The sequence below is a fragment of the Phymastichus coffea genome, unplaced genomic scaffold (genome assembly GCF_024137745.1).
Source record: "Phymastichus coffea isolate CEN01 unplaced genomic scaffold, Cenicafe_Pcof_1.1 PCOF00028, whole genome shotgun sequence".
In the NCBI taxonomy this organism is placed as follows: domain Eukaryota; kingdom Metazoa; phylum Arthropoda; class Insecta; order Hymenoptera; family Eulophidae; genus Phymastichus; species Phymastichus coffea.
The window spans coordinates 762446-777522 of NW_026706839.1; the positions used below are offsets into that span (position 1 = coordinate 762446).

The window sequence follows — 15077 nt, forward strand, 5'->3', positions numbered from 1 at the left end:
TCTCGCTGCATCGCTCTCTTGCACGCGCGGGGCAAGCGCGAGAAAATAGACTCGACAGCACCGGGGTGCATGCGGAGCAAGAGCAACCCGCTACCTTATCGAGATAGGCACTGCATGCACGCACTCACGAACGCACGCACGCACGCACGCACGCACGCATGCACGCAGAGAGAGGAGAGAAAGAAACGACGTGCAAGAGGGGGAGGGAGAGCGGGCAGTACCAGCACTAACTAGTGGCTGCTGAGACAGCCTCTCCCGAGGCGTTCTCTCTCTCTCTTTCTCTCTCTTTCGGCGATCTGCAGTTACCGTCGCCCCGGTCGTCACCGACCTCTGCACTCTTTCGCTTCTCTCTTTCTCTTCGCTCTTATTATCTAATCCACAAACTCGACGAACGCGAGCGACGCGCGCGCGCAACTTGCTCTCTCTCGCGACAGAGGATAAGGCGACGGACTTACCCATTTGTTAAAAGCTGTTCGATGGGGATGACGTCGCCCCGTTACTGCTGTGGCCAAGCGCCGCACACATGACCGTGGAGCCGAGCTGCCTGCTCCGCTGTTGCCGTCGCCGTCGCTACTACTGCTGCTGCTGCTGCTGCTTCAGTTTGACTTTCCAACATGGCGATAAACACTACCAAACTCGTGAACCTATGTCACCAGAAGTACGCCCTGGGCACTCACGCGCCAAACGCACGAGAACGCAATTCCACTGTGCCCAATATCCAAGCCTCGCTTTAACTGATCCTGCACTGCTGAGTGCTGCTGCTGCTGGCAACGACCCGCGACACACCGCGGCGGCTCTCGATCCGTAGCGAGGACGCGAAACTGCGGCGCTGCTGTCTTCTCTCTCTGGTGACGTATTTACGCGCGCGACGACGCCAGGGCCGTAGCACGTCCTGCTTTTTCATCGATTTCCCCCCTCTCCTCACCGCTCAGCTCACCTATCGCATTGATTTTCCATCCGTCAACGCGCCTACCTTCTTATTTGTCAAATGTTTGAATACTCTCTCGCGCGCGCCGCTTACATTATAAATAGATACTACATTGCCTGCCTGCAACAGTCACTTTTCCTCTTGGAATTCGCAAGGATGTATTAAGAAATTTACAAGAAGCTTTGTTTGTGAAGAAAAACGTTTATTAAATATAAATAAATAAGATATTTTACGAAGAGCAAATCCTCCAACTATGCGACTCGAAGACGCAACAATTTCCTTTACCTTGTGTATAGACATTCCCTGCTTTCACTCAAAAGCAAAGTATTTCTGCAACAATTCTTCATAGATATCTTTGTCCGTTTTTAAGAACAAGCAAAATATGACGCGATCCATCTGCAAAACAAACAAAATTCATTAGGCAACTGGCTGGATACAACAGCGTGAAAGTATTTTTTATCAGCAAAACATAGTACACTATCAGGATTGTCCAGTAGAAATTTCCTAACACTTGATAGAGCCACTTTGGCTGCTGGCCTTTGTGGATAGCCATATATACCAGTTGATATACAGGGAAAAGCAATTGTGCGAAGACCATTTTGTTTGGCAATAGTTAAACTGTTTTTATAACAATCTGTCAATTTTTCTGGCTTTTCTCCCTGAGGCCCTACTGTGTGAATCACATCTGGAACAATTAATTTTTAATTATCTTTGTGCATGTAACAATGAGGACTACTAAGGAATGAGTAATGGATGACCAAATTGTACTTACGCTTTGCTGGCAACATGTATCCCCCAGTTATTTTGGCTTCTCCAACATGACAGCCACCTAAAGTGGCACATTCTTCTTTTAAATGTGCCCCTGCTGTTCTGTGAATGGCTCCATCCACTGGCGACAATAATACATAATTCTGTTAGGATGGCATGACTATAGATCTATGATTTTAATTTCACATCTAGTTACCTCCACCACCACCTAGCAGACTGGAATTAGCAGCATTGACAATAGCATCAATTTCCAGTTTAGTTATATCACCCTCCCAAATTGATATCTTGCTGGCCAATTCTTTATTAGGTTTTTCTGGCTCCTCCAACTTCAGCACTCCAATGTTTGTCTTATTTTTGTTCCAATACTCAGGCCAAGTCAATATTTGATCAACAGTTGTTGGCTCTGACTTGAGAATTTTCCTTTTGTCCACAGCAGACATTGATAAATATTTTTCTGCAATATCACAACTATTATTCAAGTTGGCCATCATTGGCATATTAGTACAAATTAGGCAGTGAACTTGCGTTTTTCAGCCTCGAACGACATGTTTCCTTTGGTAGTAGCTTTATTTGCAAAAAAATTCTCGACAGCTCGAAAAGCACGATGGCAACTAGCAGTTTGTAGACTCTCCTGAACAGATGTGAATGTCTGCAAAATCTGCAAGGATAAAAACAAAATATCGCTCAGCTTTCTTGCAAGCGGTTAGCTTGCAAGAGAGTTTCTCACACATTTTTTTCTTACTTTTAAGCAGAGCATTTCTCCGTGGAAATGACAAGTGTCTACAAAGTAAAATAATAACCTTTGTAGCAGCGTAAGCCGGCTTTTACGTTCGCGTATGAATATTTATATAATTGTATGGAAAGAGTCATATACTCTCGGAGAATGAAACATAACGAAAAAAAAATAGTACTTGCGAGTGACTCAATTGTAGCTCGGAGTATTTTCGTGCTGTTTTAACTTGTTAACAAGAAAAAGAGTGCAGTAGATATAAATTGAACTGTTTGATCTGTTCTATTGTACTTGCGACTGCCTTTGTGTCGCAGAGAACCACGTTCGATCGACATTAGTGGCGCCATCTTTGGACGACGGTGAGATACAAGTTGCACTGCACTTGCAAGCGTTCGAGATATAGAACACCTTGCTCTAGTTATTCGAATTTACAATTGATCCTTCGAAATCATGGCGTGGTATTTTTTTCCATCGACTATTTACGTTTTGAACAATCCCCGTTGAGCTACAGCGAAGTGCAGCCGAATATACTATAATAGATATAAACCAAATCGCACGGATTTGATTATTGACCGTTGGTATGCATATTGCATTCGTAATTGACTGAGGCTAAATTGTATACCAGACGCTGCTGACTCTTGAGTCACTTTTTTAAAGGTGCTTACAGAATATAGTAATGCAGTTTTATAGATTTTTTTAGTTTTCGGGGTAGTCGAATCGAAATGTTGCGGGTGTCCCGTCTAGTTCCTCGTCAATTGTGTTTGAATCGCAATTGTTTAAATAAATAATTAATTTCTTGTTTTTTTTAAGGAAGTCAAATTATTTTACGAAAACATAGAGAAAAAAGAAATGATTTCTTGCAATTTTGATGTAAAGTGTACATATTTCAACAGTTATTTATTTGAAAGTTGACAGTTTTACAGTTTTGGTTATGTTTGGTTGTTAATAACTATTAAACTATTGAATATATTTTTTAGAACAAAATGTGCTTTAAAATGAAGTCTACGACCTCGAAATTATTGGCTACGCCCTTAAAAGTTAGCACTTTTTTCTCGTACACACAACTGCTTTTGCTAGCTGCCTGCCAAGCGCAGAGTATGCGAGAAAAAGTGTTAACTTTCAAGGGCGTAGGCTATAACTTTTAGGATATTGACTTTATTTATAAATACATCATGTCCTAAGAGAACTCCTTAGAAAAATGTGCGTTGTTTAAGTGAAAAAATCCAATAGATTTAATATTGAAACATGCCAGAAGACGCCAAATTTTCATGTCTTCATATAATTATTTAACTATTTATGAGATTACAAAAAACAGGATGAGAATTTGCATTAATGAAACACGCATTTAATATAAAGACTATGTAAGGAAAGATGTACTTCATTGTTCACATCCAATACACTTTACGACTTATAAAAGCTAGACACTCAAAACAAACGATTCGCTAACAAAGTGCGTTTGATAAAAAAATTTCAAGAGAACATTGCTTCATAAAATAGTTTGTATTTTGTAATAAAAGAAGAAAATTAATCGGCCGGAAAAACAAAACTATATGATTGTCCGTTTGAACAATTTGAACGTAGTATTCGGCAGCGTCGGAACAAAGAGCGAGATGGAAAGCTAGAGATGGTTGGAAAGGGGTTCCGTACCCGAAATAGCAATAGCAATAGGCCTTTGAACGTCGATCCGACGGGAGTCTGCCCGGCTGCCTGAAGTCTCAGCACGTCCCTTACATTTGCGTGCGCCCATACGAGCAGAGTTGAGGTCTCATCTGTGCGCAGCTGCATCAATAACAATTTGTACGTCAATTTATCAATGACGTTCTGATTTATTGCTATATATACCCAGCGCACTCGGACAACTCGGATGCCACGCGATCGCGATGAAAAGCAATGTAAGTTGGAGTTCCCCGGAATGACCATTCGGCTAGGTACTCGGCAGAGGCGCGCTTCGGACCGGGGAGACGCGAGGAGCTACGAGCAAAACACACCCGAGCGCGAGAGCAGGGGTCGCGAGAAAAAAGAAACGTGCGATCGCGCGAGAGACGAGGCGAGCGAAGACAGAAGTATAGCGTGACGCATCCGGCTTGGACGGGAGCGAGGCTTTCGGATCGTTATCGGCTCGGCGGCTCTGCTCGGCACAGCCCGCGAGAGCGTGATGCTGACGCAACGGCGCGGAGGAGCCAAAGGTCGGTGGCGGCGGGGACCGTCGATCGGCGGCCAGCGTCGGCGATCGGCGGCGGCAGTGGAGGCGGCGGCGGGCCGGGGGAGATAAGCGGCTGACCCCCGTGGCGCTGACCCGCCGTGGCGCGATAGCGTCCAGTGGCATCTGCGCCTGCGAGTCGCGAGTATGCCGAGAGCAGCGGAACGGCTGGCGCTGCTGCTGGCGCTGCTGGTGCTAGTGCGCGCGGAGCCGGGCGGCGAGGCCGAGGCCGAGCGCGAGCAGCTGGCCCTGGGCGAGCGCCAGCTGGGCGAGCAGATCAAGGCCATCCTGAAGCATTACCAGCAGGCGGACCCGGTGGGCCTGCCGGGCGCGCCCGTGCCCGACCCCATGGACGTGCCGCCCATGCGCCACTCGTTCAGCATGTTCAGCATGGACCTGCGCGCCATCAAGCTGCACGGGCTGAGCCGCTTCCGCATCGAGCACGCGCGCTCGGAGCTGGCGCTGATGCAGGCCTCGGTGGGGCTGCGCATCGCCAGCCTGGACGTGAAGGGCCTGTACACGCTGTCGTCGTGGCTGTCGCGCAGCGAGGGCGACTTCACGGTGCGGCTGAGCGGCGTGCGCGTGCAGGGCCTGGCGCGGCTGGAGGTGGCGGCCGACGGCCGGCTGCGCGCCCAGGACATCGACATGGACCTGACCTTCGACGACATCGACATGGACTTCCGCAACCTGGGCTTCTTCGCGGCCGTGTTCCAGGGCGTGGTGAACAGCGTGGGCTCCTTCATCTTCGACAGCATCAAGCCGTACGTGCTGCAGGAGGTGAACACGCGCGTGCGCGGCCAGGTGGACAGCCACATCTCGCGGCTGCCCAGCCGCTTCCCCAACTCCATCTCGCCCTTCGACATGGCCGTGGCGGAGGCGCGCCGCCAGCTGCGCCAGCTCGGCTACGACCCCTACCGGCTGCGCGACCGCGCGCAGAGCCTGGGCGCGCTGTCGGCCGCCACCTCGCACACCTGGCTCAGCGGCCTGGCCAGCTTCTACCGCATGGGCAACGTCACGCTCAGCATGGACGCGGGCGTGCTGTACGCGCTGCTGGACGTGGGCACGCAGCGCATCGAGGGCCGCAGCCACTGGGAGCTGGCCCTGGTGGGCGGCGTGCTGTCGCGCGCGGGCACGCTGTCCTTCAGCCTGGAGTACCTGCGCGTGCGGCTGAACCTCAGCCAGCCGCTGGACACGCGGCGGCGCGCGCGCCTCGAGCGCCTCGACTTCGAGCTGGGCAACCTGCAGACGCGCGTGCACGGCGCGGGCACGCTCGACTACCTGCTCGAGGCGGCGCTCAACGTGCTGCCCAACCTGCTGCGCAACCAGATCATGGACGCGCTCGAGGGGCCCATCGGCCGCCGCGTGCAGGAGGAGCTCGACAAGGTGGACGTGGAGAAGCTCATCCACGACAAGATCCCGGACATCGCCGAGCAGGCGATGCTGCTGCAGCAGGTGGTGCCACCGGCGGACGAGCTGCCGCTGGACGACCTGGTGCCGGCGCTGCTGCCCGACCCCGACGACGACCAGACGCCCTTCTCCGACAGCGAGGAGGACCGCGGCCAGTCCTGAGCCGCCCGCCCGTGTAAGCGCGCAATAAAGCCCGGCTTCACCGCTGCTCGCTGTCTTTGATTTCGCCAAACCCCCAACACCCCCTCGCGCCTCCCGCGAGCACCCGTCGCGCGCGGCTCTCGCTGGCCGGAGCAGCTCGCGAGAGTCAATCGCTCGAGAGCGGCCGTATCGGAAATCGATAAGAGCGCGCGCCCGTCAAAGTTTCTCGGCCGAACGGTTAACGTTGCAGCTCGGCCCGCGGCGATTAATCCGCGGCTCGCGGCGCGTCGAGTTTTTGACGGGAACCGGAGTTGTCGCGCGGGCGCTGGCGGCGCGCCAGGCAGCCTGTATCTTCCGGCGCGCCTACTTTCCGCCGGCCGCGCACCATATCTCGGAGGATCTCCGCTAATGGAATAACTTTTAAACGGCGAGCCCGCGGTCGCCCGCAGCACTGCTCTCTCGGTCCGCAATCGCGAGCATCTTGGTTGCACGCCGCGCGCACGCGGCCCGTTCGACGCGCGCTCTGCGGGCCGCGATAGGACGCCCGCCGCTATCGCGCTGTCGACGCGCGCCGAAAGTTTAGCTGAAAGGGAAAAAAAGGAGAGAGAGAGAGCTCGCAAATCCGGCACTGGATTTGGTACGTTCGGCGGCAGCGGCCAGCTGGCTGGCTGGCTGGCTGGCTGGCCGGCGCTCGTCGCGCGAGCATCGTTAAAAATGAAAAGGGACGTATTCAAAGGGTTTCCGCGGCTCACTCGTTGAATGGGACGCGGATATTTGCATTAGAGTTGACGACGGTATTAAAAGCCCGAGCTTTGGACTCGAGGTTTGGAAAAGCAAGTTTCTAGCTGAAGTTAAACAGCGCGCGGTGAAAAAAAAAAAGAAAAACAAAAAAAAAAGATAGGACGGGCTGAAAAGAAGCGCCGCGTTCATACGTATGGCCGGGTATAAAAATTCAAACGCATTCGGCTCTTCATTCGGCGCGCGCGAGCGCCGCCAGCGATGGCCTTTTATTTTCGTGTCGCACCGAGAATCGCGTTCGGCCGTCCTCGTCGGCGTCATTTCCGAAACGTCGCGCGCAGAGAGGGAGAGCGCCGAGACGCGCGCTCCGAGGCGTCGCGGCCCTTCGCCGCGGGCTGGCGGGCGGGCGGGCGGGCGGCGAGGAGGCGAGCGCGCGCGAGCCGAGGGCAGCGCCGCGGCTTGCGCACGCAGGCGGCGCGGCTCGCGGCGTTCAGTGCACGTCCACCCGGCGTGATGTGAAGATGCGCGTGCCGCTGTGGCTGCTCGGCGGCGTCGCCGTGCTCTCGCTGGCGGTCGCCAGGGCCCTGTCCTGCATCTGCTCGCCGCTGGAGTGCGACCCCCTCGGCGGCGACGACTGCCCCGGCGGCCTCACCTGGGACCCCTGCAAGTGAGTAGGCCGTCGCCGTCGGCGCCGATCGCGAGCGCGCGCTCACGCAACGCCTCCGCGTTGCAGGTGCTGCAAGGTGTGCGCGCGGCTGGAGGGCGAGCCCTGCGGCGGCCTGTTCGGCTTCTCGGGGCGCTGCGCCTTGGGCCTGCAGTGCGTCATCAAGAACCTGGTGCCGCACCCGCGTGACTCTGCCCTGGACGAGGGCGTCTGCACCAGTGAGTCGACCCGAGCCGCCGCCACTCTGTATTCATGGCGCGGCCCGCGCTCCCGACTGAATTAGCCTGGCCGCGCGCTGCCTGTTTACGCGCGCGGAGCGTGAATAAGAAAGCGGCCGCGAGCCACCGCGCGCCCGCGAATATTGACAGACTGCTCAGCCGCGCGCGCTCCCCCTCGGCTCTGCATGTTTCATGGAGCCGCGCTTTTTCCCGGCCCGCCTGCGAGATCCGCGCTACGTGGCATAGCCAACGCGCTCGGCGCGGTCGCGAGATCGCAGCTCGTGGACTCGGCTCGGTAGAGCGCGCGACCAGCCGGTTCGAGCTGCTGCCCGGCGCAAATCGGCGCGGGGAAGGGGGCGAGAATAAGCGCCGATTGATTCGATTAAAAGTGGAGCTCGGCCGAGGCTCGTCGGCTATCAATCGAATTTCCGCGCTCGCTCGAGTGTCCTTTCGCGCGGGACGGAGCGCGCGGCATCGTTCCCTCGCAGGCTCGCGGCGGAGGGCCGGATCGAGGCAATAGCGGCGCGCGTCGCTAATGAAGCGGGGCCGATCGACGGCCAGCCGGCAGCTCTTTCAGCCGACACAAAGAACAACTGGCCGGCTTGATAAATTGTCGCCCACGGCGGCAATATGACGCGGTCGCGTTCGCGCGCTCGTTTGCATATTCGGCGGCGGCGGCGGCGGCGGCGGCGGCGGCGGCGGCGCCGCCGCCGCTAAACTCCATTGTCACGGTTTGCAGTCGCGCTCGCGGCCGCCGCCTGGCCGGAGAACTCGATAACCGGCCGGCAGTTGTCCACGCGAACTGCGCTCGGCAAAGGGAACGTCTGTGCTGTTGCAGAAATTCCGGGACGGACGAGGCGACGCTGCGCCGGCGGCACGCGTCAGTCGGAACCGGGCTGCAACCTGGTGGGCGAGGGCTCGGCCCAGGAGCAGGGCCAGTGCGCGTGCGGCAGCGCGGTGCTCTGGTGCCCCGAGGACGAGCCCCAGCCCTACACCTACCGCACCAGGCACGAGTGCGAGCTCAACTTGGCGGCCAAGATGGCTTACGGTACGTATGACGAACACGCGCGAGCTCTCCTGCCGGCCGAAGTCCGGCCGCTGCCCCTTCTCCCTCGTGCACGCTTCGCGCCAACTTAAAACTCGATTCGCCGGAAAGTTTAATCGCGCGAGACGAAGCCGCCCGCGCGGCCTCGGCGCTCCCGGCTTCCGCTCTCGCGGGGGCCGCCGAAGTGCCGGGCCCGCGCAATCGGGAATTGGCGACGGCACGCGCGTCGACTGCCCGGGCCGATACGGAGCGAAAGAGAGAGAGAGAGAGAGCGCGAGGGCGAGCTCTCGCTGGAAATGAGGCTGAACGATGCCGGCTGTTTGTCTGATTTCAGATGGACTGTACGAGAGGGCGCAAACAAGGCCGGATAACGGTGAGTACATGACAAACGTAAACAAGCGGCGCGTCATCGTCGTCCGCGAGCGGGGCGCCTAGGCGCAGGGGATTAATCGCGTCGAGCGAGTCGGGATTTATCGGGGGACGGGGGCGCTGTATAAATGGAGCACGAGGGCGATTATTAATAAAACGCGCGGAGTGGCCGTTAATCGATACAGCCGCCCGTGAAAGAGGCAGTCGGGACGGGGCGCTCGCCGCCGCTGCCGCCGCCGGTCTGAAAGGCGGCGCGCGCTGAAAGTTAGACGCGTTTTATCGGGGCGCACGTATCGCTTTCATCCGCGGCGAGCGATCAAAGGATACCTTTGAGGCTCGCGGAGGGCGCGCCAATTCCTCGCTCGCAGCTCCTCGGGGGCGCGCTAATGCGATGCAAAGCGGCGTTGCGCGCGAGCGCCGCGCAGTTCGGGGCCCAGCCAAGCGAGGATCGGCGGCTCGCGCTCTTCTCCCTTTTTGTCGACCGCGACGGCGCTATCAACAGGTCGGATATTAAGCTGGCTTCGGCCGCTGCCGCCGCGTCGGGATATCGAGCCGCAGCGTCGACGGCCTGGCTTCCGTCGGGCGCTCGGGTTCCGCGGCGCGTTCGCCCTCGGTTGCCGCGCGTCGACGCTCGACGACGCCGTTAGCTTGATCGACGATGGACGTCGAGGCTCGACTCGTAACCCGAAGTGCCGACGCGACGACGCACTGCAGCCGCGAGTCGCGTCGGGTCGGTGTCGGCGAGGGAGCCGGATTTCCGCAGCCGAGAGTGCTCCACGCTGCCTTTTCGCCCGCGGAGGCGGCGATTGATGGGCGCCCACCCCTCCTGCGCTGCTAAGGAGATCGAGTCCGCCGATAATCGACCGAAAAGCCGCTTAGAGCCGGCCGCTAATTAACCGCGCGCCAGATTGAGCGCTCGGCCGGAAATGATAAAGGCCGGCGCTCGGAGCCGTTTCCTCGGGCCGAGTCGCGTCAAGATCGACGCGTTCGTCTGAATCGGCGGGACGGGTCATTCGGCACAGCAGTAAAGCCAGCCCCGTCTGATTCTCTCGCGCGACAGACTCCGCCGCCACCGCCGCCGCCGCCACCGCTGATGCAATAAAGCAGACAAAAAGGAGACAAGTGCGTTTTACGGCCCCGTAAAAGCGCTAAACGCAGCGCTCGCCGGACGGGCGCGCGCGGACTCGCTTGTTTACCGCTGCCGCCGCCCTCTCGACGCACTCTCGCTCGGCCCGAATGCGCGCTAATTCCGCCTGAAAAGGCTCGCGCCGACTCGCTGGCACGGAAAACGAATCGTTAAATTAGCACCACTTTGGCCCGCGGCTAAGCGGCTTACGGGCTCGGCCGAGGGAAAAACGCGGGCGGCGCAGCTCGCTGCCGCGCGGCTAATTGTAGCGCTCGCCTGAGAATAAGTTGATTTATTCATGGAGCCGCGGGCAATCGGGATCTCGCCGCGTCCGGTGCGCCCGGTGCGGGCGTCGCGCGTCGCGCGATGCGATCCGTTATTACAGGGCGCCGCAACTGCGGCGCCGCCTTGTCGAAATGGACGCCGCGCGCGCGCGCGACATCGATCGGCCCGAATTAGTCGCAGTCGCGGGCCCGGGGCTACGCGCCAAGCCCGTGCCCGCTAATCGCGCTACGGCTCCGACGCGCAGTGGTCCGGGGGACACGTGCGCCGGACGAGCGCCTCCTCCTCCGCCTCCTCGGCCATTCGCAACGGAGCGTGGCGTCCGGGTTTTTCGGTAGGAGCCGAGCGCCCCTCGATCACGCTCGGCCGTGTCAGCACTCGAGGCCCCGCTCGCAGCAGCCATATGCGGCAATTTGCATGCAAACGAGGCTTCGCCGCCGCGCGCGGGCCGCATTTAATTTTCGGCCGAGGTCGTAGGCGGCGGGCGTCCGAGCGGTCCCTCGGCCGTTCCGCGTGGATCGCGCCGCGCGCAATGCAGCGCCCGCGGGCGTGTTCGCGCTGAAAGCCGCCGCCGCCGCCGCCAGCGCGTGCCTCGCCGCGCCGAACGTCAGCGCAACAATAAGGCCAGGCCGGGCTCTCGTCATTACCGCTGCAGTTGTTGTTGCGGTGCAGCTGGATGCGCGCGCCCGCGCGAGAGCGAATAACGCACGTACGCGGAGGGTTGCGCGTGGGCGCGGCGAGCTTTTTCGCGGAGCGCGAGCGCCGCGAGTAAACAGGCTAACCGCGGCCAAATCGAATTGCGCGCAAATGAGGTTTAGGCCGGCGCGAGCGCCGGTCGGTCAATTATTCCGATTGGCAGGAGCCGCGCGCGCGCACCTCGATTATAACGGCGCTGGCGCGCATCGACCCACCGCGAGATCGAAGAACGCGCGTGCAACGCTCGATGAGGCGATGCCCACGGGCGCGCGTGCGATAATCCACGCTCGCGACCCCCCGCCCCCCCTCCACCTCCTACGCGCCACGCTGCGCACGGTCCGCGGCTTGCAGCTGCAGTCGCAGCGATGATTTCACCGACGCGCGGAGCTTTAATTAAATTCGTTTTAATATATACGTTTGAAGATACGCAGACGCGCGAGCACAAAGGACCAGCCGCCGGCGAGGCAAGTCCCAGCTCGCAGCTCTCCTCTTGTCGTTTTATCCGCCGTGAGCGACACAAAGCCTGCAGCTCTCGCCTTCTCTTCAAAGGCCTTTTTTGCTCTCGTTATTCTTCCCTTCTCTTTGCTCTTTATTCAATTTTTTTTTCAGCGCTTGTTGACAATCCAGCTTGCGACACATGATTCCATATCCGCGACCTTCCGTCTCGCTCTCTCTCTCTCTCTCTCTCTCTCTCTCTCTCTCTCTTCCTCATCGCTGCGATACGCAGCCCAAGTCGATCGACCACCCGTGCATTTTTAAAAGCCGAGCCCTCCGCGCACGTCGGATTGGCTCTCGGGCGTGCGCGCCGAATCCCAGTAGACAGATCCCCCTCCTACATCCCGTAGTATCACGTAAAATTGATGAGCACCGCGATTCGATATCAAACGAAAAGGAAAACGAGAGAGCCTGCGAGAGAGGAGGGAGGGGACAGCGGAGGGTGGCGCATTCCGCCGCGAGTGTTGTCGCCGAGTGGAAATCGAGAGGCTGGTCTGGCCCCGTAAATCAGGGGACATATTTCTCCGCTCGCTCGCTCGCGCTTTCCAAGATCGTTTTACTTGCAAATGCAATCACTAAGAGGGCCATCGACCTCGCGCACTTGACTGCCGCGGCCTCGCGCTCCCCTATTTCAATTAAACTGCCAAGCTGTCAAGAAAGTCCGGCCGCGTTCTCATTAGCCCATTAGCCGCCGCGAGGCTGCTCTGCTAACTCTGATGAATGGATCGCCCGGCGCTGCCGCTTCTTTTGTTTTTCATTTTTTTTTTTCTTTTTTTTTTTTTTTTCAATTCATTCTTCCGATTGAATACGCGTGGGCCGCACGCGCGGACTGGCGCACAATGCCGGGCTGCGCGCACGATAGCCGGCTAACGGCCGCCGTGCCGAGCGAAACTTTACGACGTAATTTCAGCGCGCTCGCCGAGAGTTGTAAAACTATAAAGCGCGGGAGGGCCCCGCGAGCGGCGGCGTGGGCTTAAGCTGCTCCTAACAGGGATTCGTTAATCTCTCCGTTCGAGACTTTTGCCCGGCACGAAAAAAGCTGCCAGCGAGTCGGCCGAGGGGTGGGTGGGTGGGCGACGCGACTCCTAATTGCGGCCTCGCACGCGCGCTCCCCGATCTGCTCCGGCGCGAGACATGCGCGAGGAGGCGTCGCGCGACAAGCCGTGGTGCCCCCCCCCCGTGTCCCGTGCCTCAGCCCCCTCGCGAACGAGCGAGCGCAGCCAAGTGAAATCGATTTTGCGGCCGCGTACACGCGTTGCGCCGTATCAAGCGGAGAGTGCTTTTATTAGGGAAGCCTCGTAAAAGTTTTCGACGAGCATGGGCGGCGAAGCAACAGCGGAGGCGAGCCGCGCGTCGCGGGTCGAGCGGGGCGCGCCCGGTGCCCTCCGCTCCGCCGGCGGCTCGTTCCGAGTAAGACGTGCCATTGACTGATAACGCTATCGGGCTGTATCGGGCCATGAGAAAGATAGGCACGATAAATCCATCGGGCGGGCGAGCAATCTTTGAGATCTCGGCTGATTTACAGTTGGGCTGTCGGGGCTTATAAGGCGCCGAGCTCGGGATTTGCGAGCAGTTTTCCAGCTGGAAACTTGAGCGGCCGGGGGGAGGTCGGGGGGAGCCCGGAAGGTAGGAACAAAAGGCAGGAAGGAAGGAAGGCAGGTAGGAAGGAAGGCAGGAAGGCAGGAAGGAAGGAAGGAAGGAAGGAAGGAAAAAGGAAAGGAGGAAAGGAGAGTCCTCGGACGGTCAGTATCGGGTAGTATTAGTCTCCGTGCGCCGCGGACTGCGGATAAAGTGGCACGAAAGAGCTGCTTATCGCCGACTGCTCGCTAATTCGATGGGGCAGCTGGCTGCCGCGCGACGGTCGGGGGGCGCGGGATTAAGAGTCTCGCGGCGCCATCCGGCGATGACTCGATGACGGCGGACGCGCGGGGCTGCGCCGCGCGGCCCCGCAGTATCTCTTAATTTCAGCTCACGGCGAGCTACACGCTTTGCCGCTCGCCCAGGAGAGCCGCCAACTTTTCTTCCTATTTGCTCGGAGCTCGGCTCTCTTCATCCTTTTTACCTTATCTCCGCGCAGCCAGGGATCACTCGCTGCACATCCCCGCCAGGATAAAGGCTTAGCCCCCCCCCTTCCGATATATCCCTTTGCTGCTTTTTCCACTCTCGCGCCAAACGTACACACACTCGACGCTTCGGTGCCGAGCTCCCGGTATATATCCCCGTCGCGCCGATACCCGATGGATTCCAGCGTTCTCGCTTTTTCTCGTTGCTGCTGTTGACGCTGTTTTTAATCTTTTCCATCGGCCCACGGCCGAGCTACTGCGCCAAGACACACGCGCGTTGCCCACTCGTCACGCCGTTATTTTTCCTCTCTCTCTCTCTCTGTCTCTCTCTCTTTCTCTGTCTCTCCCTTTCGCTCGCTCTGCGCTTTTGGCGCCGGGTCCCCATCGACGAGCGCCGGACAAATGACGTGTTTACATATTTTCCAGGTCGCGGACGCGCGCGCCATTCGTCACACCCGGCGCCGCGCGGCGCAGAAAAAGCAGCCTCGGAACAAATAGCCCCCGCCGTTTATATATACACCTCGGCCGATATTTCCGCGCGGCTCGCCCCTAAAAATAGGCCGACGCGGCTTGTTTTAATTTCCATGTGGGCCGCGCGCGAGCCACGGAGCTCGTCGTCACAACAAACACAGCGCGGCGACGACTGGAGCGAGCGACCGATCACAATAGAGGAGCGCGTGGCGCGAGTCTCTCGGAGCCGGCAGTCGCGCCAAGGCCCGACGGCCGCTCGGCGCGCGCGATCGCCGATACGCGCTTATCGGAGGCCCGAGCTCCTCGTAACGGTCCGCGGCGCCAGCGTCACCGTCGCAAATAGAGACACGTCAGGCATTTCCGGGCGGCGGCGTGCGCGTCGACGGTGCAGGCGGGCGCGCGCGCTCCAACGACGGCCGTTCGCGGACGGGCGGCGCGGCGCGAGGGAGGCCCGCGGCCTTGGGCCGAAAATAAGACGGGTTATCGGGCGCGGAGGTGCGGAATGCGTGCAGCGCGCGGCCGGGCGTCGAGGTGTGAGTGCACGGCCGGCTACGTGTGTCGGCGGCCGCCAGGCGCGTAGCCGCGGGCGAGCAGGCCCGCCGCCTCGGCGAGGCGCTCTCTCCCTCTCCGGCGAGCGGCGCCGATGTATAAAGCGAGCGGCCGCTCGCGAGCGCGGCCCAGTGCCGCTCGTGCGTGCGTGAAGCTCGGCCGTGTCGCCGCGGTGCAAGTGTGCGCG

General features: G+C 58.7%; 3 protein-coding genes across 8 annotated transcripts; 2 read left to right on the forward strand and 1 right to left on the reverse strand.

Annotated features, from left to right (window-relative positions):
* Window positions 1–1122: 1122 nt before the first annotated feature.
* On the reverse strand, window positions 1123–4361 carry LOC131662912 (macro domain-containing protein CT2219-like). 6 transcript variants are annotated; one of them, XM_058932903.1, is made up of 7 exons: window positions 4269–4361; window positions 4074–4205; window positions 2222–2354; window positions 1893–2150; window positions 1701–1817; window positions 1405–1613; window positions 1123–1324 (listed from the first exon to the last, which is right to left on the reverse strand). In XM_058932903.1, the coding sequence occupies exons 1-7, from the start codon at window positions 4344–4346 to the stop codon at window positions 1238–1240; spliced, it is 1014 nt and encodes a 337-aa protein (XP_058788886.1). In that variant the 5' UTR covers window positions 4347–4361; the 3' UTR covers window positions 1123–1237. The 6 variants fall into 6 exon arrangements, with proteins under 6 accessions (XP_058788886.1, XP_058788888.1, XP_058788889.1 ...); XM_058932905.1 differs by lacking the exons at window positions 4074–4205; window positions 4269–4361 and adding exons at window positions 2439–2476; window positions 2608–2702; XM_058932906.1 differs by lacking the exons at window positions 4074–4205; window positions 4269–4361 and adding an exon at window positions 2608–2703.
* A 328-nt stretch (window positions 4362–4689) lies between these two features.
* Window positions 4690–6240, forward strand: LOC131662910 (uncharacterized). The gene has a single exon (XM_058932900.1). The coding sequence runs from the start codon at window positions 4774–4776 to the stop codon at window positions 6193–6195; it is 1422 nt and encodes a 473-aa protein (XP_058788883.1). The 5' UTR covers window positions 4690–4773; the 3' UTR covers window positions 6196–6240.
* A 145-nt stretch (window positions 6241–6385) lies between these two features.
* Window positions 6386–14130, forward strand: LOC131662913 (uncharacterized). The gene is made up of 5 exons (XM_058932909.1): window positions 6386–7579; window positions 7646–7794; window positions 8633–8842; window positions 9174–9212; window positions 13776–14130. The coding sequence occupies exons 1-5, from the start codon at window positions 7434–7436 to the stop codon at window positions 14084–14086; spliced, it is 855 nt and encodes a 284-aa protein (XP_058788892.1). The 5' UTR covers window positions 6386–7433; the 3' UTR covers window positions 14087–14130.
* The last annotated feature ends 947 nt before the right edge of the window (window positions 14131–15077 follow it).